Here is a 24443-nt window from a genome sequence, read left to right on the forward strand (position 1 = left end):
TGTGGTCGTGGGTGAATTTTCCTGAACTCTTCCCAGCTCTAAAATCTCACCGATCCTCTTTCTTCATTCCTGTTCTATTCCCTTCAACCTTCTGCCAGAAGGACCCACCACCTCTGAAAGCTCATACATTTCTACATCTCTTGTGTGTTCTCTCCTGCTGCTGCCTCTTGGTAAGCAGATTTTTTTCTATCCATATTAGGCCTATATTCACTCATTACTAGTGGGAACCTTTTCTATTTTTGGCTTCAGAAACGATACAGCCGTAAACATCCATGGCATTCACTTCCGTAGCAATCCGTGGTTCCTCACTGAGAGCTGGTCAGTATTTTTCTTAGGTCATATTCAAAACTTGTTTGCCCACATAAACACCTATGCAACATTAACAGAATGTCATACTTCAATGTATTTTGTCGTCATGCATAGCAATAAGCTCATCACGACTACTTGCAGCAATTTTTCCTTTCAGGAAAAGGTAATGTATGACAGTGTGAGCTTCTGTGTGCTCAGTATGTTGTGGAATCTTGCTTTTCTTAAATTTACTATAGGGTGGTATGGAAAGGAATAACACTGTAAAATTTGAGCAACAAACACCACAGAAATGTGATTGCTCTGAAATACTCAGTAAGAAGTTATTCTTCAGTGTTATTCTGGATAGTATATCTGATTAAACCAATGCTCCATTAACAACCGCATGAAAAGGATATATTGCTACTCCCCACATAGTGGAGTCATGGAGTCACAGATAGGCATAATGAAAAAGAATGCTAGAAATATTTCAGCTATCGTGCAAAGTATTTCATCAGAAGTAGAAAACTCGCATACATACGTGGCCATTATCTCCGCTAAAGAGACATTTGCCTTAAGTGTGTAAGTTATTATGTGAATATGAGAGGGTTTTCTATTCCTGAAGAAATACTTTATGCAAAAGGTAAAATATTTCTAGATTTTTTCCTGTATCTGTGACTCAATGCCTCCTATACATAACGAATAGCATTCTAGCCTTCCCATATTGTTGTTATTCCATCCTGGACTTCCTATTGTTTATTGCTTTACTAATACACTGATCAGCTAGAACATTACAACCACCTATGTAATAGCCAGTATGTCCACCTTTGGCACGGATAACAATGACGCAACCACATCTGCACACGTGTCACCTGTTTCCCGTGAATTTCAGGGAATGTGGCAATGAGCTCTGCTACTACATTCAATCACATCCCAGGTGTGTTTGATCGGCTTCAGGTCTGGTGAGTTGGGAGGTCAGCACATCAGTTGGAACTCACCACTGTGTTCCTTGAACCACTCTCACACTGCTGGATTTGTGATGTGGCGTATTTTCTTGTTGAAAAATGCCATTTCTGTGGGGAAATATGATCATCATGAAGGGGTGGACATGGTCTGCAACCATGTAAGATACTCCTTGGCTTTCATGGCATCTTGCACAAGCTCCACTAGATCCACAGATGCCCATGTGAATGTTTCCCAGAGCATAATGCAGCTGCCTCCAGTTTGTCATCGTCCTGCAGTACATGTGTCAGGGAGCTGTTCCCCTGGAAGACGATGGATGTGTGTGCCCACCCATCAGCATGATGAAGAAATATTGGAATTCGTCAGACCGTGCAACGAACTGCCTTTGCACCAACTTCCAGTGCTGATGGTCACATGTCCATTTCAGTCGTAGTTGCCAGTGTCGTGGTGTTAACTTTGGCACATGCATGGGTTGTTGGCTGCAGAGGTCCATTGTGAGAAGTGTTTGGTGCACTGTGTGTTGATAGACACATGTACTCTGCCCAGCATTTAAGTTAGTTCTACCACAGTGCACTGTCTGTCCTATTTTACCGGTATGTCCATTCTGCAACATCCAGTATCTGCAGTGAGGGGTCAGTGCCCAACGCCACGATGTGTGGACATGGTTTCACCTTTGTTTAGCCACGTGTTGAAGAAACTCACCAAAGCAATTCTTGAACACTCTAATAGTCGCGCAGTTTCTGAAATGCCCATGCCATGCCTCCAGGCAGTCACAGTCTGCCCTTGGTCAAACTTGGATAGATCACAAGCCTTCCCCATTCTACACACGGACAACATGTTCACTGATATTGCACGCATCGTGTGGGTCTCTGACTAGCTGTTATTCCTCGTCAGGTGACGTTGCTGTCAACTGGACGGGTTTATATCACTAGGAGGTTGGTGGTCATAATGTTGTGGCTGATCAGTGTATATTTTCATATTATTGAGCAGTGAATATTAATTTCCACATTTTTATTACCAGTTACCATGGATATATCACGAAAGAAAAGGAGAGTAGCAAAAGCCATTGTGGATGGACTGGCAGAACTGTATCCACATGATGTGCAGCTGTATAGAAAGCCTCCTTTGATGACTATTTCTCTTTCTGAATTTGAGGAATTAGCAGTGGCTAGACTGAAAGGTACCTTAATTGAGATATTATTAAATTGTAAGGTGGATCTAATGAATTAGCCTTTTTGAATGGAAATGTTTGTGTTCCAACGTTGATTAACATCTACATCTTATTAGTATATATTATGAGAGTTCACTACATAATTGCTTCATTTTCCTGTATTGATTGTATTACTCTCATTGATTGTCCCTTGTCTGTTTAAGTAATATACTATATTAATCTTATTAAGTGACTGCTACAGTGTTTTATTATTCTTTCCTTGGAATGGTGCGTCACAGGGTACAAGAGACCCTCCAGCGGTTTAAGTTCCTCAGACTTCTTGTGTATGCTACATTCTGGCAGCTACGCCAACACAGGATGTTGATTACTTACTTCAGTTGTTTGGTTCATGCGTTTGGCATATTTCCCTAATTATTTTATCAATTTTGTATTATTTTGTAGCTCCATAAGGCAGGTTCTTCTTGCGTATGTTATTATTTTTTATCTAAACATACTACAAGAGCATATCAGAATCACATATTATCACTTAACTATTTCCTTTTTAACAATTTAAAATTTATTAGTGTTTTTAATGTATTATGTTGTATCACTATAATAACATATACATTTATTAAGCCCATGGCAGACATAACCTGTTGCATTCTGTACAATTTTATAATTGACAAATATGTGTTGATTTACCATGACATCTAATGAGCTTACAACACAAACGTGTTTCGTGGCTTCTGTACCACAGTTTCAGAGCAGTAGCACTGTTACAGTATGACTCGCTGCCACTGTGACCTAGTTTACACCTTATTATTTTAACACATTTGCTGCCATCGGCGCACCAGCGCACCCAGCCAATACTGGTGCACATGTTGTAGATGCGCCTGCGCGGCGAGAGACTCGGCTGTTGCGAGGCACCACAGTTTAGTTGGGCACAGCCATTTGGTGTGGTTTATTTCGCAGGCACTCTAAGAATGTATTGTTTTCAATTTTTACGGATGTGGTTCGCGTATTTTCCCTATAGTTTTTCTCTGTTGTGAGACTGAAAATGGAAAACGATCGTGACACGGCGGACCCTTCAGAACCTAAGAAACGTAAAATATGGGACACAATAAACATACAAAAACTAATGGATGCAGAATTATTATGAATATTAGAAAGGGTGTACACAACCCGGGAAATCTGGGAAAAACCCGGGAATTTTTTCATCCTGGAGAAAACTGGGAAAAACCCGGGAATTGTTTAGAATTCCGGGAATTTTTCATTGTTTTAGCTTTCAGTTAAATTTTTGTGATTTTGACTGGTAAGAACCAATACTCTAACAAAGGATATTACTGTATCCCGCTACTGCAGAATAATACTGCAGCAACAAAACATGAATGAGAGAAAAAAGAAAACAAAAATAAAACTTAAGTTGCAAAGGAATTGCACCGTATACAACAACAAATCAGTGCTCATACAAGCGTCTGCCAACAGCAAAGTGTGTCAAAGGCTTTAGGAAGACTATGCAATGCTTTATAACAACAAACTGCCTACGATCACCATGATGTGACAACTGTTTGAATTAGATTCGTTTGAGCTGTTGCGGGCGGGCTCTTGCGCATGCGCAGTTGAGTCGCGTTTGAGTAATACTTCTCCCGCTTCTGGTTACTGAAATGTGGCTGGGCGCCACTATTTAATATTGCCCCAGTTGGGAAATAATAGTAAATCTGGGGCTGATGCACAGAGCAGTCTGAGTTGTGGTGGGGAGCGTCCGCATGACCTGTGTTTACGTTCAGTGAATGTTTCCCCCTGCGGGTCCGGGGGTTAGAATAGGCCCGAGGTATTCCTGCCTGTCGTAAGAGGTGACTAAAAGGAGTCCCTCCCCCTCAAGGGGGTAGTTAGCGCCTGCGTCCGGAGACGGACGGTTCCACGACCTATATTTGAGGTCATTTTGGTTTTTCACTTCTTCTCGTTTCTTCCTTCCTTTGGTTGGTTCCTTTCTTTGTTCTTCTCCATCTCACTGTCTTCCTTACTCTTTCCCTTGCCTTCTTCTCCTTGCCTTCTCTGGTCTCCGCCGCGGCGTTTGAGACAGTCTGTCCTCTCTCTCTTCTTTTTCCTCTTCTTCCTTCCTCCCTGTGCGCGCCTGAAGGCCGACCCACGCGTTCGCACGCGTAGCCGGTGACGGGGTAATGCGTAATTCCCTGCCCTGGGTAGACAAGTAAGGCACACACGTACCCCCAGGCCCAGGGAGGGGTGATTGCCTGAGCTGATACCTTCTGACCATGCCGATAGGTCCCTCCGTCTGTTTCTCGGGAGGTGTGACCTGAGGTGTCAACATTCACCTAAGGCGGGAGTGCCCTCTGAGAGGGTCCCCACAAGGAAGGAGCGCGCCGTCGGAGATGCTGGCAATCATGGGGGATTCCTCCGCAATGGATTTCTCTTCTTCTTCTCTCTCAACTTCTGCCCACAAACGGAAACTTGACCAGCCACCAGTGACAAAAGTACTACCGCCTGCCCCACAGTTCCTCGTCGTTTCTCGATCTGAGGACGGAAAGGATTTTTCCTCTGTCAACCCTTTCGTTATCCAGAAGGGCGTAGATGCCATAGCCGGAACTGTTAAGTCTTGTACCAGGTTGCGTAATGGTACCTTGTTACTAGAAACTGAGAGCGCCTTTCAGGCACAAAAACTGCTTCGAGCCACACTCCTGTACACGTTTCCTGTCCGGCTGGAGGCTCACCGAACTTTGAATTCGTCTCGTGGTGTGGTTTATACTATATCACTCGGTGGATTGACTGACGAGGAGATTCAGTCTTTCCTCGCTGAGCAGGGCGTGGCGGCTGTCCATAGGGTCATGAAAAAGGTCAACAATGACCTTGTACCGACCTGGACACTTTTCTTGACCTTTGATAGTGTTAAGCTACCACCGCGCATCAAAGCGGGCTACGAGGTTATTTCTGTTCGCCCCTATGTCCCGACACCTACGCACTGCTACCAGTGTCAGCGTTTTAATCACACTCGCCAGTCTTGTTCCAATGCGGCTAAATGTGTCACTTGTGGCAGGGATGCCCATGAGGGTGACTGTCCACCTCCGTCTCTTCGTCCTCCCGCGACTGTCCCATCTATAAGGAAGAACGCTGTATCCAAGAAATTCGGGTCAAAGAGGAAGTGTCCACCTTGGCTGCTCGCAAGCTATTTGCTAGTAGGAAGCCCACACTGCTTCCAGCGGGGAAATACAGTACTGTCCTCGCCTCTCCTCGGACTGCCAGGGAGGTGGCAACCCAGACATGCGATCTGACCTTCAGCACCACGGTCGTCCATTCGGCCAGTGCTAAGATCGCGCGGTCGATGTCTCCTCTTCCTCCCGTCACCCCACAGACACAAGCCCCTTCATCAGCTTCTGCCACGATGAAGACCCAGAAGTCAGATGCATGGGCCTTCAAGAAGGAACCGTCCCGTGCAGACTTCCTACGTACCTCGAACTCCCAGCCATCGACCAGTACTTCCACCAAACGACCTTCCAAGAAGGCTCATAGGAAGCACAGTTCTCCTTCTGCGCCACCCAGCGGTTGCCGCCCCAGGCCGTCATCCGTTTCGCCTGGCCGCACTGCTGGTAGCCGACCATCTGGCCGATCACTGCCGGAGGAAGCTCCCCCTCCCGGCCATCTTACCAAGATGGCCGATGAACCTATAGAACCAATGGACGATGACTGTCTGCCTACTGATAGCAGCGGCAGTGCTCGCTCGAAGCCGGGCCCTCAGCGGCCTTCGAGGTGACCCCTTCTTGCTTCTCCTTTTTCTTTTTCTTCTCACGATGGCACTTCTTCATTGGAATATTCGCGGCATTCGCTCCAACCGAGAGGACTTAACGTTGCTGCTGCGCTTGCACTGTCCGCTCGTCGTAGCTCTCCAGGAAACGAAGCTACGCCCATGCGATCAAATTGACTTGGCACACAAAGCCTCTGTGCGTTTTGACCTACCCCCTGTGGCAGGTATTCCGGCTCATGGAGGGGTTATGTTGCTGGTCTGAGATGATATTTACTACGATCCCATCACATTGCACACCGGCCTGCAGGCAGTTGCCGTCCAAATTATTCTCCCCACGTTCACATTTTCCATTTGTACCGTTTACACTCCATCGTCGTCTGCCGTTACCAGGGCAGACATGATTCAAAATATTGCTCAGCTACCTGCACCATTTTTGTTAACTGGAGACTTCAATGCCCACCATCCCCTTTGGGGCTCTCCAGCATCCTGCCCGAGGGGCTCCCTGTTAGCAGACCTTTTCAACCAGCTCAATCTTGTCTGCCTCAATACTGGCGCCCCTACTTTTCTTTCGGACACAACAGTTTTACTCCTTCTTCTGTTGTCTGGGGTAGCCTGCGCCGGCTATCTGGCACTAAGGTCCACTCACCAGTTTCTGGCTTGACAGTCGCGAATGACGTCCTTGTGGCCCCTGAGGCTGTCTCCAATGCCTTCGGCCGCTTTTTCGCAGAGGTTTCGAGCTCCGCTCATTACCACCCTGCCTTCCTCCCCCGCAAACAGGCAGAGGAGGCCAGGCCACCTAACTTCCGCTCTTCGAATCGTGAAAGTTATAATGCCCCATTCACCGTGCGGGAACTCGAAAACGCACTTGGCCGATCACGGTCCTCCGCTCCAGGGCCTGATTCTATTCATATTCAGATGCTGAAGAACCTTTCTCCTGCGGGTAAAGGTTTCCTTCTTCGTACTTATAATCGCATCTGGATTGAGGGACATGTTCCCGCATGCTGGCGCGAGTCTATTGTTGTACCGACTCCTAAGCCGGGGAAGGACAAGCACTTGCCTTCCAGTTATCGACGCATCTCGCTTACCAGCTGTGTCTTTAAGGTGATGGAGCGAATGGTTAACTCTTGTTTGGTTTGGCTGCTCGAATCTCGACGCCTACTTACCAATGTACAATGTGGATTTCGTAGGCGCCGCTCTGCTGTTGACCATCTGGTTACCTTGTCGACCTTCATTATGAATAACTTCTTGCGGAAGCGCCCGACCGCGGCTGTGTTCTTTGATTTGGAGAAGGCTTACGACACCTGTTGGAGGGCGGGCATTCTCCGCACCATGCATACATGGGGCCTTCGCGGTCGCCTCCCTCTTTTTATTCGTTCCTTTTTAATGGATCGACAGTTCAGGATACATGTGGGTTCTGTCCTGTCAGACACCTTTCGCCGGGAGAACGGGGTGCCACAGGGCTCAGTTTTGAGTATCGCTCTCTTCGCCATAGCGATCAATCCAATAATGGATTGCCTCCCAGCTGAAGTATCAGGCTCCCTTTTCGTGGACGATTTTACCATCTATTGCAGCGCGCAGCGTACATGTTTCCTGGAGCGCTGTCTTCAGCGTTCTCTTGACCATCTTTACTCCTGGAGTGTCGCCAATGGCTTCCGTTTTTCTGCCGAGAAGACGGTCTGTATTAACTTCTGGCGCTACAAAGAGTTTCTCCCACCGTCCTTACGACTCGGTCCCGTTGCTCTCCCATTCGTGGAGACAACAAAATTTTTAGGTCTTACATTTGACAGGAAACTTAGCTGGTCTCCACATGTGTCATATTTGGCTGCCCGTTGTACCCGTTCTCTAAATGTCCTCCGTGTTCTCAGTGGTATGTCGTGGGGAGGGGATCGAACCGTCCTACTTCGCCTATATCGGTCGATCGTCTGCTCCAAGCTGGATTATGGGAGCTTCGTATACTCCTCTGCACGGCCATCCATCTTACGCCACCTCAACTCCATACAACATCGGGGTTTACGTCTTGCGATCGGAGCGTTTTATACTAGTCCCGTCGAGAGTCTTCAGGCTGAAACTGGTGAATTGCCACTAACCTACCGGCGCGATATACTGCTTTGTCGGTATGCCTGTTGGCTACTGTCAATGCCCGACCACCCGTCTTATCATTCCTTTTTTGACGACTCTCTCGACCGTCAATACGGGTTGTATGTCTCTGCCCTGCTACCCCCTGGAGTTCGCTTTCATCGCCTCCTTCAACACCTTGATTTTTCACTCCCTGCAACCTTTCGAGTGGGCGAGAGCCACACGCCACCTTGGCTCCAGGCTCAGGTTCGCGTTCACCTTGACCTCAGCTGGCTCCCAAAGGAGGTTACCCCCGGTTCAGTATACCACTCCCGTTTTGTCGAACTTCGTTTGAAGTTCATTAATATGACCTTCATTTATACAGATGGCTCTAAGACCAATGACGGGGTCGGGTATTCTTTTATTGTCGAGGCACAAAGTTTCAAGTACCGGCTCCATGGCCATTGTTCGGTCTTCACAGCTGAGCTTTTTTGCCCTCTACCAGGCTGTTCTTTACATCTGCCGCCACCGACATTCTGCTTATGTCATCTGCTCCGATTCCCTGAGCGCACTCCAGAGCCTTAGTGATCCGTATCCGGTTCACCCTTTCATGCACCGGATCCAACGCTCTCTTCAGCAGATGGTGGACGACGGTTCTCCGGTTAGCTTTATGTGGGTTCCTGGCCATGTCGGTATCCCTGGGAACGAAGCTGCAGATGCCGCGGCCAAGGCTGCGGTCCTCCAGCCTCAGACAGCTTCTTGTTGTGTCCCTTCATCAGATTGTAGCAGGGTCCTTTGTCGGCGCATTTTATCGCTGTGGCATGCCGATTGGGCTGCACTTACCGGGCCTTGAAACCTCTTCCCGCGGCTTGGCCGTCCTCCTCACGCCCTTCTCGGCGGGAGGAGGTCGTTTTGGCCCGGTTACGAATTGGACACTGCCGGTTCAGCCATCACCATCGGCTGACGGCTGCGCCGGCGCCGTTCTGCCCATGTGGGCAATTGCTGACGGTCCGCCACATTTTAACGTCCTGTCCGGATTTTAACACACTGCACCTTGATCTTGGCCTGCCATGTACTCTAGATGCCTTTTAGCGGATGACCCACGAGCAGCTGCTCGCGTTCTTCGTTTTATCAACTTGACAAACCTCTCCAAGGACATTTGATTATGCTGTTTTTTTAATCCTATGCCTGTTAGGATTTTTGTGGCTGGGAGCTATCAAATGAATTAAAATACGTTCGCATAATTATGGAAGGCTAAAATATGTTATTAGCTTCAGATTTTATTTCTACCTTTCTGACAGAACAATGAAGTTACTTTTGCCGGTTTGGTAAAGAGATTTGGCTTAAAGTTAATCTTTACTGCCAAGGCAGTCAATTTATTTGAAACTAAGTGTTTAATTTCGCACTATTGGCTAGTTTCAACTGTTCGCTGTATTTCAAGTTCACGTATGGCGTTATGCCATAATAAAGAACCAAACATGAGATAATACAGTACTGGTACTCCAAGAAAATTTACATATGAATGTGCATTTTAAGCCGAATTATGCGTTTTAGTATGGTTCACGAAATTTCGACGCTCTTGAAGTATCATCTGATGTCTTGTTTCTTTTATGCCATACGTAAGATCTTTTAATGTTTTACACGTACGAACATATGGGCTTCCTACGTCATCTTAGCTGCGCAAGCGCGGTGACGCCTGTTACTGTCGTTCTCTTGCAACTGCTGAAACGAACTTATTTCCAACAGGTCACGGGAAAATATTGTGAATGGTGGTTTGAAAAGCGTTACATTCAAAGCAGATTTCCTTTTACGCAAGATGAACTATGTGCGAGAATGTACGATGAGTTTCTTAAATCACAAAGCGTTTTACTCTCATTTAAAAATCAACTCTTTGAGGACGACCATTTAGAAGAATTTCGAGCCCAAAAGATCAGACATTTACGTAATTTTACTGGCACATTTGTGTGATGTATCTTAAAGTGTAACACGCGCAAAAAAGATCAACATTATATGTGGTAGCTTAGCTTCTTTTCCAGTTTATTAATCTTCGAGACCAACATTATATGTGAATGCTGTGTATATTAATTTAAACCATTAACTTTTCTAATTTGTGTGTTTGCGCTACTTAGAGTGATCTTGCTATTGGCTCACTACATCATGGGTCCTATGCTGCCATCAGCTGGTGAGATCACGTGACGGGAGCTATGGCCATCTTACAAAAGCGCATCGCAATCTCGATTTCAATGTTTCGGAAAGTAACATGTGGTGTTTGGTGGAATTCAAATTTATACCTTCGTAATACGAAAATATGCAGCGTACATGTTGCACATCAAAGGTCTTTCAAAACGTGTCTTCCCCCCCTCTGAGTTTCATTTTCTAAAGTGCCGGGAAATTCTACACCTGCATACAAAACCATAGGACTGATGAGTTTTACAGTGCCAAGGAAGAGTATAACACAGAAAAAGTGTATTTTCATCTGGGATAAAGTGTATTTTTAACCGGGAAATCCGGGAATTTTTTTCCTTGTACATGTATACACCCTGTTAGAAGAAAGCAATCGGAAACGGAATTGGCCAGTGGGGAGTGTGGGTGGGAATCCAGTAAAGAGTCTGACGGAGCCAGGTTTGCTTTAGGTGAGACTAGAAATGGCTGTGAATCCAAGTGACAGGGAAAGGGCAGAAGGAGTGGTAACGTAGCTGATACAAGTGTTGCATGGGAAGGTGAGCCAGTTGGAATGGTAAATTACCCATTTATAAAAAATTAGGGACTGCTAATTCAACCAACGGGAAACACTCCCTTAGATTATTTTCATCTTTTGCTGACGGATGAATTTCTATTGAAAGTTGTAGAAGGAACAAATCAAAATGCAATTGAATTATTCCTTTCTGTGGAAACCAAAGAGCAATCATGAATAAATTGTTGGAAAGATGTGACGGTTGGCTAATTGTTAGTGTTCTTGGGAGTTTTCCTGCACATGGGAAATGTAAAGGTGAGGAAGTTGCAGGACTATTGGAAAAAGAGCCCTTTATTTCATGTGAAAGGAATTGCCGATAGTATTTCAAGAAATCGTTTTCTTCTGATACTATGTGCATTGCATTTTTCTGAAAAACCTGGCTGAACCCTGAGACAGGAAGTTCTGAAATATTTAGTGAGGGTTGGAACGTGTATCAGAAAGACAGATTAGACACCGTAGGAGGTGGTGTCTTATTGTAGTTGACAAGTATATTGTGTCTACTGAGGTCGAAGTAGAGTGTGATTGTGAAGTTATCTGGACACACTTAACAGGGCTAGGGGAAATAAAGTTAATTGTTGGGTGTTATTACCGGCCACCAGGTTCCGCTGTGACAGTTCTAGAATCATTCAAAGCGAGTCTACATTCTGTATCGCAGAAGTACCCGGGTCATGCTATATTAGTCGGAGGCGACTTCAACCTACCTAGTATGGATTCATTACAGGTGGTACAGACAAGCCGTCGTGTGAATTACTTTTGAACACATTATCCGAAAACTGTCTTGAGCAGCTAAATTGACAGCCAACGTTAATGGAAATATTTTAGATCTGGTAGCCATGAACAGACCAGACCTCATCGACGGAGTCGGTGTTGAGACAGGGATTAGTGATCATGATATCATTACGACTACGGTTACGAAAGTTAAAAAGTCGGTCGAGAAGGCTAGGAGAGTATTCTTACTAGAAAGAGCAGATAAGCAGTTGTTAGCATCCCACTTAGTAAATGAATCGACTTCATTTACTTCCGCTACGATGGAGGTGGAAGAATTATGGGCAAATTTTAAACAAATTGTAAATCACGCATTGGACAAGTATGTGCCGAAAAGTGGGTTACGGACGGAAAAGACCCACCGTGGTTTAACAGCGAAATTCGGAGAATGCTCAGGAAGCAAAGGCAGTTGCACTCGCGGTACAAGAAAGATCGGGAGAATGAGGACAGACAAAAGTTAGTAGAGATTCGTGCAGCTGTAAAAAGAACGATGGGCGAAGCATTCAACCACTACCACCATCATACCTTAGCAAAAGATCTTGCTGAAAACCCTAGGAAATTCTGGTCTTACGTAAAATTGGTAGGTGGGTCGAAGGCTTCCATCCAGTCACTCACTGATCAGTCTGACCTGGCATTGGAAGACAGCAAAACGAAAGCTGAAATTTTAAATTTAGCATTTGAGAAATCTTTCACGCAGGAGGATTGTACAAACATACCGCCGTTTGAGTCTCATACAGATTCCCGTATGGAGGACGTAGTGATAGACATCCCTGGGGTTGTGAAGCAGCTGAATGGGTTGAAAATAAATATATCGCCAGGTCCTGATGGGATTCCAATTCGGTTTTACAGAGAGTACTCTACTGCATTGGCTCCTCACTTAGCTTGCATTTATCGCGAATCTCTTGCCCAACGTAAAGTCCCGAGCGACTGGAAAAAAGCTCAGGTAAGGCCTGTAAATAAGAAGAGTAGAAGGACAGATCTTCAAAATTACAGACCAATATCCTTGACATCGGTTTGTTGCAGGATTCTCGAACATATTCTCAGTTCGAATATAATGAATTTCTTTGAGACAGAGAAGTTGCTGTCCATGCATCAGCACGGCTTTAGAAAGCATCGTTCCTGCAAAACGCAACTCGCCCTTTTTTCACATGATATCTTGCGAACCATGGATGAAGGGTATCAGACGGATTCCATCTTCCTTGACTTCCGGAAAGCACTTGATTCGGTGCCCCACTGCAGATTCCTAACTAAGGTACGAGCATATGGGATTGGTTCCCCAAGTATGTGAGTGGCTCGAAGACTTGTTAAGTAATAGAACCCAGTACGTTGTCCTCAATGGTGAGTGTTCATCGGAGGTGAGGGTATCATCTGGAGTGCCCCAGGGAAGTGTGGTAGGTCCGCTGTTATTTTCTATCTACATAAATGATCTTTTGGATAGGGTGGATAGCAATTATATTGACTCCTTTCTTACTAGGCTAATTACTGTTTAGCTCTACAGGGCCTTTATACTGAAATGTTTCCCCACACCACCTAGTATTGTCTTTCTATGTGTGTGAGTAACTGTATGTTCACTGTTGTGGGTAAATACATACAGCGTACACAGGGCAGTGTGTGAAACTGATAGCGATTACACGCTTCCGCTGTTGTAGAAATCTGCTCCAGATACCGTGTTGAGCTGAAAGTGGTAACCAAAGTACGGAGAAATATTCTTCGGGGCTCTGTTGCATAGCAGTCAGATTGCTTTCAGTTCTGAGAAATGTCCAGTTACTATTGTGGATTTGAATGATCCATGAAGTGACTTCTTTTCCGAAGAAAACATCGAACTATTTCACTAGAACTGAACGCTCCCGTCGGAACTGTTCTCAGCTGGTGTTTATTAGTAAATCACAATAGCAGTATATCGCTGGGTGTATAATAAGACGTACCTTCTTGAAATGAACAATATTTTATTGTTCTATTAACTGATTTCCTTCCATATGCACTTATATTTTACAATTTGAATCAAAACTCGCAATGGCGTCGATTTTTTTAAATCACAAGAATGGCTCTCCTCTCCTCAAAATTACTCTTAACAAGAACAAAAAACTCTATATCCTAAGAATAATTATGTGAGCGCTGACCGCCACAGAGTAATAAACAATATCTTTGTCTCTCTCTCGCAGTGTCACAGCAAGTTACGCTGCATGATACATCATATATGCCCCTCTTGTGGACGAACTTTTTTTGGGCAAAAACAGACACGAGCGTTCACACAACACTGTATCGGTTATTGTTTATGACGCTGTATTAATGTCCACTAGAGTATTAATGTCCACTGTATTTCTTATGATATTTTGGTATTAGTGAATGACTATCTAAATGTAAATTATAGATTTGGATGCATATACTGCTGACGAAGCCTGTGCTGAATTCCTGACGCAGCTTATATGCACAGCTTCCATGCTTGCTTTTATTCATTCGTCGAGGATGGCATGAGATGTGATCAGAAACCTTTTTCATCATCACTCAAAGCTTCTGTTACTCGCCTTGGGATGTCTCAAACGGATAATCTAGCCATTCGGCCAAGCCCCACAAAGGAAAACCTCGGGGTAGATTTACCATCCTCGTATTTCTCATTTGCAAAGAAAATTAATTGAATTACAATGGAAAATAAAAAAAATATTTACAATATGTATTTTTTTAATGAATTTAAACACTGTTCACAAAAGAAACACAACACTGTTAATCTTCTGTGTCTTGAGGTGAACCGTCGACGCGTTGGTTTACGTCCATCTACGATTCCCTTCTATCTGTCATCTCCGGGTAACTGATTGAATTCTATTCTCCTCGTGGGTATTACGGTTTTCCGCATATGGTTGACATGAAAATAAGAGTCAGTGTAAGTTCCGTGGAAAAGGTGTTTGATCTATGCTGAGCTGAAATAGAATATAATCTAAAGTTCTTTCTAATTCTCTGTCCTGAATTTGAAATATTCGGAAGTCGTAAGGTGTTCTTCATTTCTATCAACAACCCTAGAATGCACTATACACAAATCCAACTGGTGCTGCCGTGTCAACTTATGCTCGTCATCTTTCAGATGGACTTTAACACTTGTTGATGTGCTTATAACTGAAAGGCATTCGCTCAGTTGGTAACTTCGCGAGAAACAATTGACATAACATAATTTACATACACAGGTATGTTACAGCAATAGTACAATTATAAAGACAATGTTCGTCACAAAAGATTGAAACAATTACCCCTTCCGAACAGCATGACTTCAGCTCAGCGAGTCAAAAAGCAAATACAAACATACACTGACATTGTTAAATTGACATAAGAAAAAATATCTTGCCATAGACCAGATTCATTTGAGTCACTAACCCATGGTCATTATGCATTGTGAAACCCGATTGAAGTTACTATCTACTGAATAAAAAATTTTTTAAAAGAAATCATTCATACTATTGCTAAATTCTCTGCATACTGAAAAGAAAACTTATCTTTACAGTGCAAAACAAATACATAATGTCTGCATATCTCTCGTACATCATGCCTGAAAAGAAAAACTAACTACTAAATTGCAAAAAGAAAGAAACTATCCTAAGTATGATTCATAGGTTTAATGAAAATTCTCTAATCAGTATTATTTGATAAGAATAGTATTTTCAATCTTCACAATCTTCAGTCATCATGAAATTGCTTTAACAAGTGATGAGGATACATTCCTTTCACCTTTCCATTCTTCACATCCTTCAAAACATAAGTTCCTGGATGGGGTATTTTGGTAATCACAAATGGTCCTTGATACAATAATTGCCATTTTGTGTTCTTCCTCTGTATAAGTGAAGCCTTAGGATGAGTTTTAGTAAAAACTTGGTCTTTCACTTTATATGTTTTTATTTTTCCAAGTCGATTGTCAAAATATATTTTCCTTTTTCTTGCCTTGTCCATTATATTGAGTAAGGATTGTCGTACTTTATTTTGTAGGTCTATTTTGTTAATAGCCACTTTAGGAATTGGTCGAATCCAGTCATTCTGTTCCTGTTTTCCAAACATCAGTTCGTATGGGGTGTATTCTGTCGTAGTATGTGGCATATTGTTTACAATTTCCTGAAAATTGTGAAGATAATCGATCCATTTGGGTTGCTGGTTGTGGCAATTTGTTCTCATGAACCGGTTTAATTCACGAAAAATTCGTTCCACGGGATTCGCCGAAGGGTGGTACACTGATGTTAGAATTTGTTTTATACCACAACTGGCTAATGTTTGCCTACCTTGACTATATAATCCTTGACCAGCTTCTTGGCTATGGATGCAGCAGTAGCTGATTTTAATGGATAAAATTTGACGTACTTAGTGAATATATCAAGAAAAGCTACAATATATTTGCATCCTCCCCTTGATGATGGTAGAGGACCACAGACGTCGACCGAAATGATTGACAGCGGTTTAGTGGGTATAATAGGATGTAGGAAATCTTTCACACAAAAATTTCCTGGTTTGGCTAGCTGACAAATTTTACATTTCCTTAACTGTCTGTGTACTTTCCTGCAAATGTTTGGGAAGTAGCAATATGCTTGAATCTTCCGAGCACACTTTAATACTCCAAAATGTCCCCAAGTGATGTGTGTGTGCAAAATTAAGTCATTCTCATTCTTCTCGGGAATACACACCTTCCAATTATCTGAATCAAGATGCCCTTTGAAAAATAAGACGTCGTCCTCAACTTTGTACAGTCTCTTCAGATCATCGTTTCCAGGCTTTGCTAAAGTTCCCTTTATTGAATGCCAACGAGGATCTTCATTCTGAAGTTTTTCCATGTTCTTACACATGTCAAGAAAATGTTTCCTATATATTCTATCAGTCATTATAAGAACATTAAATTCGGACGGATTGTCTGTGATGTTGATAGTTGACAAATCTCCATCTGGCATTCTAGACAGTGCATCAGCGATGAAATTATCCTGTCCGCTTAGGTATTTAATTTCAAATTGAAACTCTTGGAGTGAGAGCGTCCATCTTGCTAATCTTGGATGTAATAATTTACATGTTTGCAAAAAACTTAACGCTTTGTGGTCACAGTATACTGTTGTCTTCGCTCCATATAAGTAATAGTAAAATTTCTTAAATGACCAGACTACGGCCAATGCTTCCCTTTTGGTAGTCGTATATGTTCTTTCACAAGCAGTTAAGAGTTGGCTAGCAAAGGCTATTGGACAGAAAGTTGATTTTCTGTCTATCATCTTTACTTGGAAGAGGCATGAACCTATTCCAATTTCCGAAGCATCTGCCATTAAACCGAATTCTTGGCTCATATCTGGATGATATAATATTTGTGAATTGACTAAGGCATGTTTTATTGCTTCAAATGCATTCTGACATTGTTGCGTCCACACCCACGGAGTATTTTTGCACAACAAGCTGTACAACGGTTCTGCATTAATAGAGTGGTCGTGAATGAAACGCCGGAAAAAAGAAACAACTCCAAGGAAGCCCTTTAACTGCCTTTTTGTTGTTGGAACTGCAAAGTTTTTGATTGCCTTTAGTTTCTCGGAGTCCGGTAAGATGCCTTTTCCATTTATAAGATGACCCAAAAATTTGATTTTATCTCGAGCAAAATGGGACTTTTGCAGATTTGCGGTTATGCCTGCTTCCTTGAAACGTTCTAACACTCTTCTCAATAAATCAACGTGCTCCTTCCATGTGGTCGTAGCTATGAGCATGTCGTCCACAAACAAAGTTAAATTGCTTCGAAGTGCGGGTCCCAATGCGTAATCTAGAGCATTTATAAAAACTCCTGAGCTCACGTTTAGCCCGAAAGGTAAAACCTTAAATTGATAGCTTCTACCTGCATGTACAAATGCGGTGTACTTTTTTGATGGTTCGTCTAGAGCCACCTGCCAAAATGAACTTCTCAAATCAATATTTGTTAAGTATTTCATCCCCTCGAACTTTTGAATTAGCTCATCGATATTTTCCGGATGAGTTCGCACGGGCACGATAATCTTATTTATCTGCCGTGCGTCTAGCACGAGATGAACTTTTCCTCCCTTTTTCGAGACAACATGAAGCGGACTACAGTATGGACTCGTCGAAGGTTCGATCAGATCCCATTCAAGCATCTGGTGGATTTCCGCATCAACTGCCTTTCGTTGGTGCCACGGTACTGGATAAAAAATACGGCAGAAAACTTGGTGGGGTATCACATCTAAATGGCATGTGTATCCCTTGATTACACCAGGTCTTTCTTGAAAGACTTCATGATATTCCTGTAGAAGATCGTATAATTGCTTTCTTTGGTGTTGTTGCAAATATTCAGGTTCTTGCACCTTTTCATATACCATATCTTCAGGGTTTAAAACTGGTTGCAAGTAATTAATTTGGTAATACCGTACAGGTTTGCTATGTATCCACTTTATTTGCAGCTTTCGTCCCTGACAATACTTTCCATGGGTACTATATTCCCTGAGAAGATTCAGTTGATGTTTCTGATCCATTGTTGTAAAACTGGCACGGCCTAGAGAAAAATCGATATGCCAATTTCTCTCTCTAAATTCATCTATACCCAGGATACAGTCCTCAACCAATTTTTCTATTACAAGGAACGTGCAATTTATAGCTACATTTCCTATATCTAACTGGAGTTGAGTCTGCACTTTAACCTGAGAAGACTTATGACCAGTAGGACCTACAATTCTACAACACTGAACAGGAAAAATCGGTGGATTTGCTTTCTGAAGTATTCTTTGAAATAACTTCTCAGAAACGACATTTACTGCTGCTCCTGTATCTAAAGTAACTTGCACAGTAATGCCTTCAATTGCCGCCTGAATTTTCGCAACAGGTACAGTGATATGTTCCTCTTGACAAGGCATCATATCCTGCTGAAGTTCTTCTATTAATAATCTGCCATCATTGTACCGAAAAAAACTGACGCTTGAATTTTCGCCCCTGAAAACTTCCTCGACTGCACCGTCGGGGCTTCTGACAGTCGAGTTTAGTTTGACGATTGTCCATTATTAGTAGATGTCTGCTCCGTTACGTCGGTTATTGTTGGTGGTTGATTTCTCCATTCATTTGCATTATCATTTGGTACCCAACCTGAAGTTTGTGGTTGGTTGTGATATTCTTGGGTTGGTTGCTGATATCGGCATTTTTGCTGATAATTCCCTTCTTGATAGTATCCTTTCCTCTTCTTATTATTCTTCCTCCATTTCCGTTTATATGTTTGTTCACATTGTTGGTCATGATTACACTGGTCGGGATTTTCGTTACCAAATTTCACGTTTTTCTGGAAAAAACTCACCTGTGGGTTTGGTGAATTGTGTGCAATAGGTTTGTTTCCACACTGTTTGTTGTTACTATTGTATTTGTTAGGTTGGTAACTTGGCTGGTTATAGCGCACACGTGATTCTTCGAACAGAATGTCTATTGAATCCAATGTGGCTAGAAAATCTTCCACATGTTGTTCAGGCACATGTAGAAGTTTTTCCTTAACCTCAAGTGGAAGTTTGCCCTTTAATATTCGAATGATATCCTGCGTCGGGATTGGTTCATTCCAGTATTTGCTTTTATTTATATACTTCTCGAAATACTTTCTTAAAGATCCATTTTTGAAAGAAAAAGTTTGTGGGTCAAAAACTTCCTTTTGTAGTCTTTCTTGTACTCCCTTATTCCAGTATTTGTGCAAGAAAGCGCGTTCAAATTGGTCATAATCTTGACACCAATTGGATGCTTCTGACACCCACATCGATCCATCTCCATGTATGAATCCTGCAACGTACATAATTTTTTGTTGCTCAGTCCACATTCGCGGCAATATCCCTTTAAATTGCTTGATAAATACCACGGGATTGATCGACTTCCTTTCGGGAATAAATATCTGGAATTGACGATATTTAAGCATTTTTTCTTCATTCATAGTCACAGGTGCATTCTGGTGGCTACTTCGCGGCGAATGATAATCTCGATAATTTGTTTCTGGTTGATTACGTAAATATGCACCAATACATGGATATTGTTGCATGGATTCGGTTTCACTGGTTTCATCAGGAATAATGTCTGCTTTTGATAAACTGCAAGTAGTATGTGCCCCTCTAGTATTAACTAGACCTTGCTGGCATGCTTTTAATGTATTTTCTATCTTTGCTTTCCAAGCAGGAAATTCATCTCCTATATTCTCCTTGATCTCTTTAACTTCTGCTTTAAGTTGTTCTTGTGCAGCTTCGTTGTTAACTTGCACGTTAGAAACCGTTTCTTTCAAGGTTTTGTCAACATAATTTCGCACTGTTTCAGTTTGCTCTTTCGCCCAATCTTGAATGTCCTTAGAGAATGCAATCTTATGTTCATTGAAAAGTTTCTCTATGTGTTTCTCGCCTTCGAGACTGAGAGTGTCTATCCTCCGAGTAAGCTCAATGACAGCTTGCTCGTTATCGTGCTTAATTGTATTCACGCCTTGCGCAATAGTGTTCTGTACATGAATAACTTCCTGCACTTGATGATTTAGTGTATCTTGATGACATAAGATGTCTTTGTATTTGTTTGTTAATTCCTGATACTGTTGTTCTTGTGTAACTATGAGTTGTGCCTGACTGGTAATCAAGTGACTCTGCTTTGTTTCCAAACTCTGGAATTTTTCAGTAATCTTATCATTTATTTCTTTTAGTTTATTAGATTGCTCCTGAGCCAAATTAAATTGCGCACTCTCCAATACTTGGAATCTACGATTCATGTCATTTGCAAAAGTGTATTGTGCCGTTTCAAGATTAGATTGCGATGTTTCCAATGCCTTAATCCCTTGTGTTATGACAGTCAAACTTGACATCAGCTGGGATAACAAATCGGTATTCTCAGCAATTGGCGATTGCACTGGGCTTAATGAGGATTGTACTGACACAATTTTCGGTACAGTCATTTCGTTTTCGCACGCGTCTGTGTCAGAGATGAAATTCATGTTGTTTGTTGGTTGCTGCATATTTCTCTGGACTTCTTTCGACATATGAATGTCGGAACTAGCAACCGTTTGTGTCGACGGCGTGAGCGCATTAATTATTGCTGGTTGCTCAGCCGTAATCGACATATCGCAAACTACGGCGGTATTAAATTCTGTGGCACTGGTTGACGATGCATTCACACTATTTAATTCATCTTGTGGCATAGTGATGCGTGCTTGCTTATTGGCTTTGAACATAGATCTAGTTATCACCATGTAAATGAGCAATTGACAGTTTCTCCTCTAAATAAGTCCCACAAAAGTGACTATTGAACTTTTACACACGCAAAAAAGACGTTAATGTCCTAATGCTGCTAATGTACACTTTACAATGTGACACAAACACAGTACATAGATAACACATAAAATATTATCTTGGTATCTACTGAAATACTGGAATTCTAGTACAAGTAATATAGCAACACTATTTATACTTAGAAAATTAATAGATGAAAGATCACTAAATGCATAAATGCTCCAGAAAGCTAGTAATTCAAATGTTCTGGCCTTTTTGAAGTTTCTGCTCGGCTGCTGGGACGGCGTACTCGTTCTCTTCACAAGATACTCCCGCACTTTCAGTTAGCATTAAACATACAAAGGACCATAATGTAGTTACTCTATAAAACTAGACATATACACACACAATGAAACATTTAATTACTAAATTACTAACATATTTATATTGCAGGTTCACTATGAGTGTTGTATCAGGATCGTGTCCTGTCTAACGGTAGACATATATATTGACTCCTTTCTTACTAGGCTAATTACTGTTTAGCTCTACAGGGCCTATATACTGAAATGTTTCCCCACACCACCTAGTATTGTCTTTCTATGTGTGTGAGTAACTGTATGTTCACTGTTGTGGGTAAATACATACAGCGTACACAGGGCAGTGTGTGAAACTGATAGCGATTACACGCTTCCGCTGTTGTAGAAATCTGCTCCAGATACCGTGTTGAGCTGAAAGTGGTAACCAAAGTACGGAGAAATATTCTTCGGGGCTCTGTTGCATAGCAATCAGATTGCTTTCAGTTCTGAGAAATGTCCAGTTACTATTGTGGATTTGAATGATCCATGAAGTGACTTCTTTTCCGAAGAAAACATCGAACTATTTCACTAGAACTGAACGCTCCCGTCGGAACTGTTCTCAGCTGGTGTTTATTAGTAAATCACAATAGCAGTATATCGCTGGGTGTATAATAAGACGTACCTTCTTGAAATGAACAATATTTTATTGTTCTACTAACTGATTTCCTTCCATATGCACTTATATTTTACAATTTGAATCAAAACTCGCAATGGCGTCGATTTTTTACATCACAAGAATGGCTCTCCTCTCCTCAAAATTACTCTTAGTGAGCGCTGACCGCCACAGAGTAATAAACAATATCTTTGTCTCTCTCTCGCAATGTCACAGCAAGTTACGCTGCATGATACATCATGCAAAACGCAACTCGCCCTTTTTTCACATGATATCTTGCGAACCATGGATGAAGGGTATCAGACGGATTCCATCTTCCTTGACTTCCGGAAAGCACTTGATTCGGTGCCCCACTGCAGATTCCTAACTAAGGTACGAGCATATGGGATTGGTTCCCCAAGTATGTGAGTGGCTCGAAGACTTGTTAAGTAATAGAACCCAGTACGTTGTCCTCAATGGTGAGTGTTCATCGGAGGTGAGGGTATCATCTGGAGTGCCCCAGGGAAGTGTGGTAGGTCCGCTGTTGTTTTCTATCTACATAAATGATCCTTTGGATAGGGTGGATAGCAATGTGCGGCTGTTTGCAGATGATGCTGTGGTGTATGGGAATGTATCGTCGTTGAGTGACTGTAGGAGGATACAAGATGACTTGGACAGGATTTGTGATTGGTGTAAAGAATGGCAGCTAACTCTAAATATAGATATATGTAAACTAATGCAGATGAATAGGAAAAAGAATCCTGTAATGTTTGAATACTCCATTAGTAGTGCAGCACTTGACACGGTCACGTCGATTAAATATTTGGACGTAACATTGCAGAGCGATATGAAGTGGGACAAGCATGTAATGGCAGTTGTGGGGAAGGCAGATAGTCGTCTTTGGTTCATTGGTAGAATTTTGGGAAGATGTGGTTCATCTGTAAAGGAGACAGCTTATAAAACACTAATACGACCTATTCTTTAGTACTGCTCAAGCGTTTGGGATCCCTATCAAGTCGGATTAAGAGAGGACATAGAAGCAATTCAGAGGTGGGCTGCTAGATTTGTTACTGGTAGGTTTGATCATCATGCGAGTGCTACGGAAATGCTTCAGGAACTTGGGTGGGAGTCTCTAGAGGAATGGAGGCGTTCTTTTCATGAATCGCTACTGAGGAAATTTGGAGAACCAGCATTTGAGGCTGACTGCAGTACAATTTTACTGCCGCCAACTTACATTTTGCAGAAAGACCACAAAGATAAGATAAGAGAGATTAGGGCTCGTACAGAGTCATATAGGCAGTCATTTTTCCCTCGTTCTGTTTGGGAGTGGAACAGGGAGAGAAGATGCTAGTTGTGGTATGAGGTACCCTCCGCCACGCACCGTATGGTGGATTGCGGAGTATGTATGTAGATGTAGATGTAGGAATCCAAAACAGGGCGAACCGAAACCATCCAACAGGTTGTATAAAATTTGTCCAGTTATCAATTTTTTTCTATGAAAGGATGTGCCAAGTGTACTACCCTGGACGGGAACTGTCACTGGATGAATCAATGATGTTTTGGCATGGAAGATTATTTTTCCTCCAATAGGTCAAAAATAAAAAGCACAAATAGGGCATAAAGCTATATATTTTGACAACTCCCACTGGAATGGTCCTAAAATTCGCGGTATACACTGGCATGCTGAACAATTTAGGAGAAAGAGGCCATGCACAAAAAATTGTTCTTCATTTACTGGATGAAAAGTTGAATGCTGGTCACCACGTGTACATGGACAATTACTATAATAGCTTCACATTGGCTAAGTTGCTCTCGTATAAGAAGACTCATGCACGGGAACTCTGAGGGCGAATAGGAAGGATACACCAAGGAACTACAGAAGGCAAAGTTACAAAAAGGTGAAGCCGTTGCCAGATTTGCGGAAGGAGCTATGATAGGTAAGTGGTGTGATAAGGGGGAGGTTTGCTACATTTCTAATGCATTTACAAGTGAAATGCTTGACGTTGAAAACAAAAGAAAGGAGAAGAAATCTAAGCCCTTGGGCATTGTAAACTACAATAAATTTATGTCTGCAGTTAATCAGCACGATCAGGTGTTATCATATTACCTCTCACAATGAAAAACCATACGCTGGTACAAGAAACATTTTATTCACATTACGGAAATGATGCTGACAGATGCACATGCCCTACACAAAAATATTTTGGTACAAAAATGCCCCTCCAAGAATTCGGACTCAGCACTATTGCCACAAAAGCAGGTAGGACGGCCAGTCAGAAATCCGCAACATGTTGTGGTAAAACGAGAATCAACTGGAAAATCAGAAACACTGAGAAAAAAGTGCAGATCATGCGCCAGCCGAGGACAACGAACAGACACGATTTACGAGTGCCCAGATTGCCCGAATAAAGCAGGGTATTGTTTGAATTGTTGTGTTATTAATCACCTCTAAAGGCAGATAGCACTTTCTCTGTTCTTTCATTTTTCGACAGTTATGTGTAGGTACTATTCTTGAACTTTGTATTTATTTTATTTGTTTGGGTGTAATCGGTAAAGTTCTTGACTGTATCTTTTCTG

The 24443-nt window shown here is 42.5% G+C and overlaps 1 protein-coding gene across 1 annotated transcript in view; it reads left to right on the plus strand.

Annotated features, from left to right (window-relative positions):
* Positions 1-24443, plus strand: part of LOC126456707 (DNA primase large subunit) — an 85576-nt gene that overhangs the window by 6378 nt on the left and 54755 nt on the right. Inside the window, exon 2 of the mRNA XM_050092447.1 lies at positions 2270-2428. Within this exon, the coding sequence (XP_049948404.1) occupies positions 2275-2428 (154 nt within the window). The 5' untranslated portion in view covers positions 2270-2274. The remainder of the gene's footprint in view (positions 1-2269; positions 2429-24443) is intronic.

This window comes from Schistocerca serialis, chromosome 2 (genome assembly GCF_023864345.2).
Source record: "Schistocerca serialis cubense isolate TAMUIC-IGC-003099 chromosome 2, iqSchSeri2.2, whole genome shotgun sequence".
NCBI classification, from domain to species: Eukaryota; Metazoa; Arthropoda; class Insecta; order Orthoptera; family Acrididae; genus Schistocerca; species Schistocerca serialis.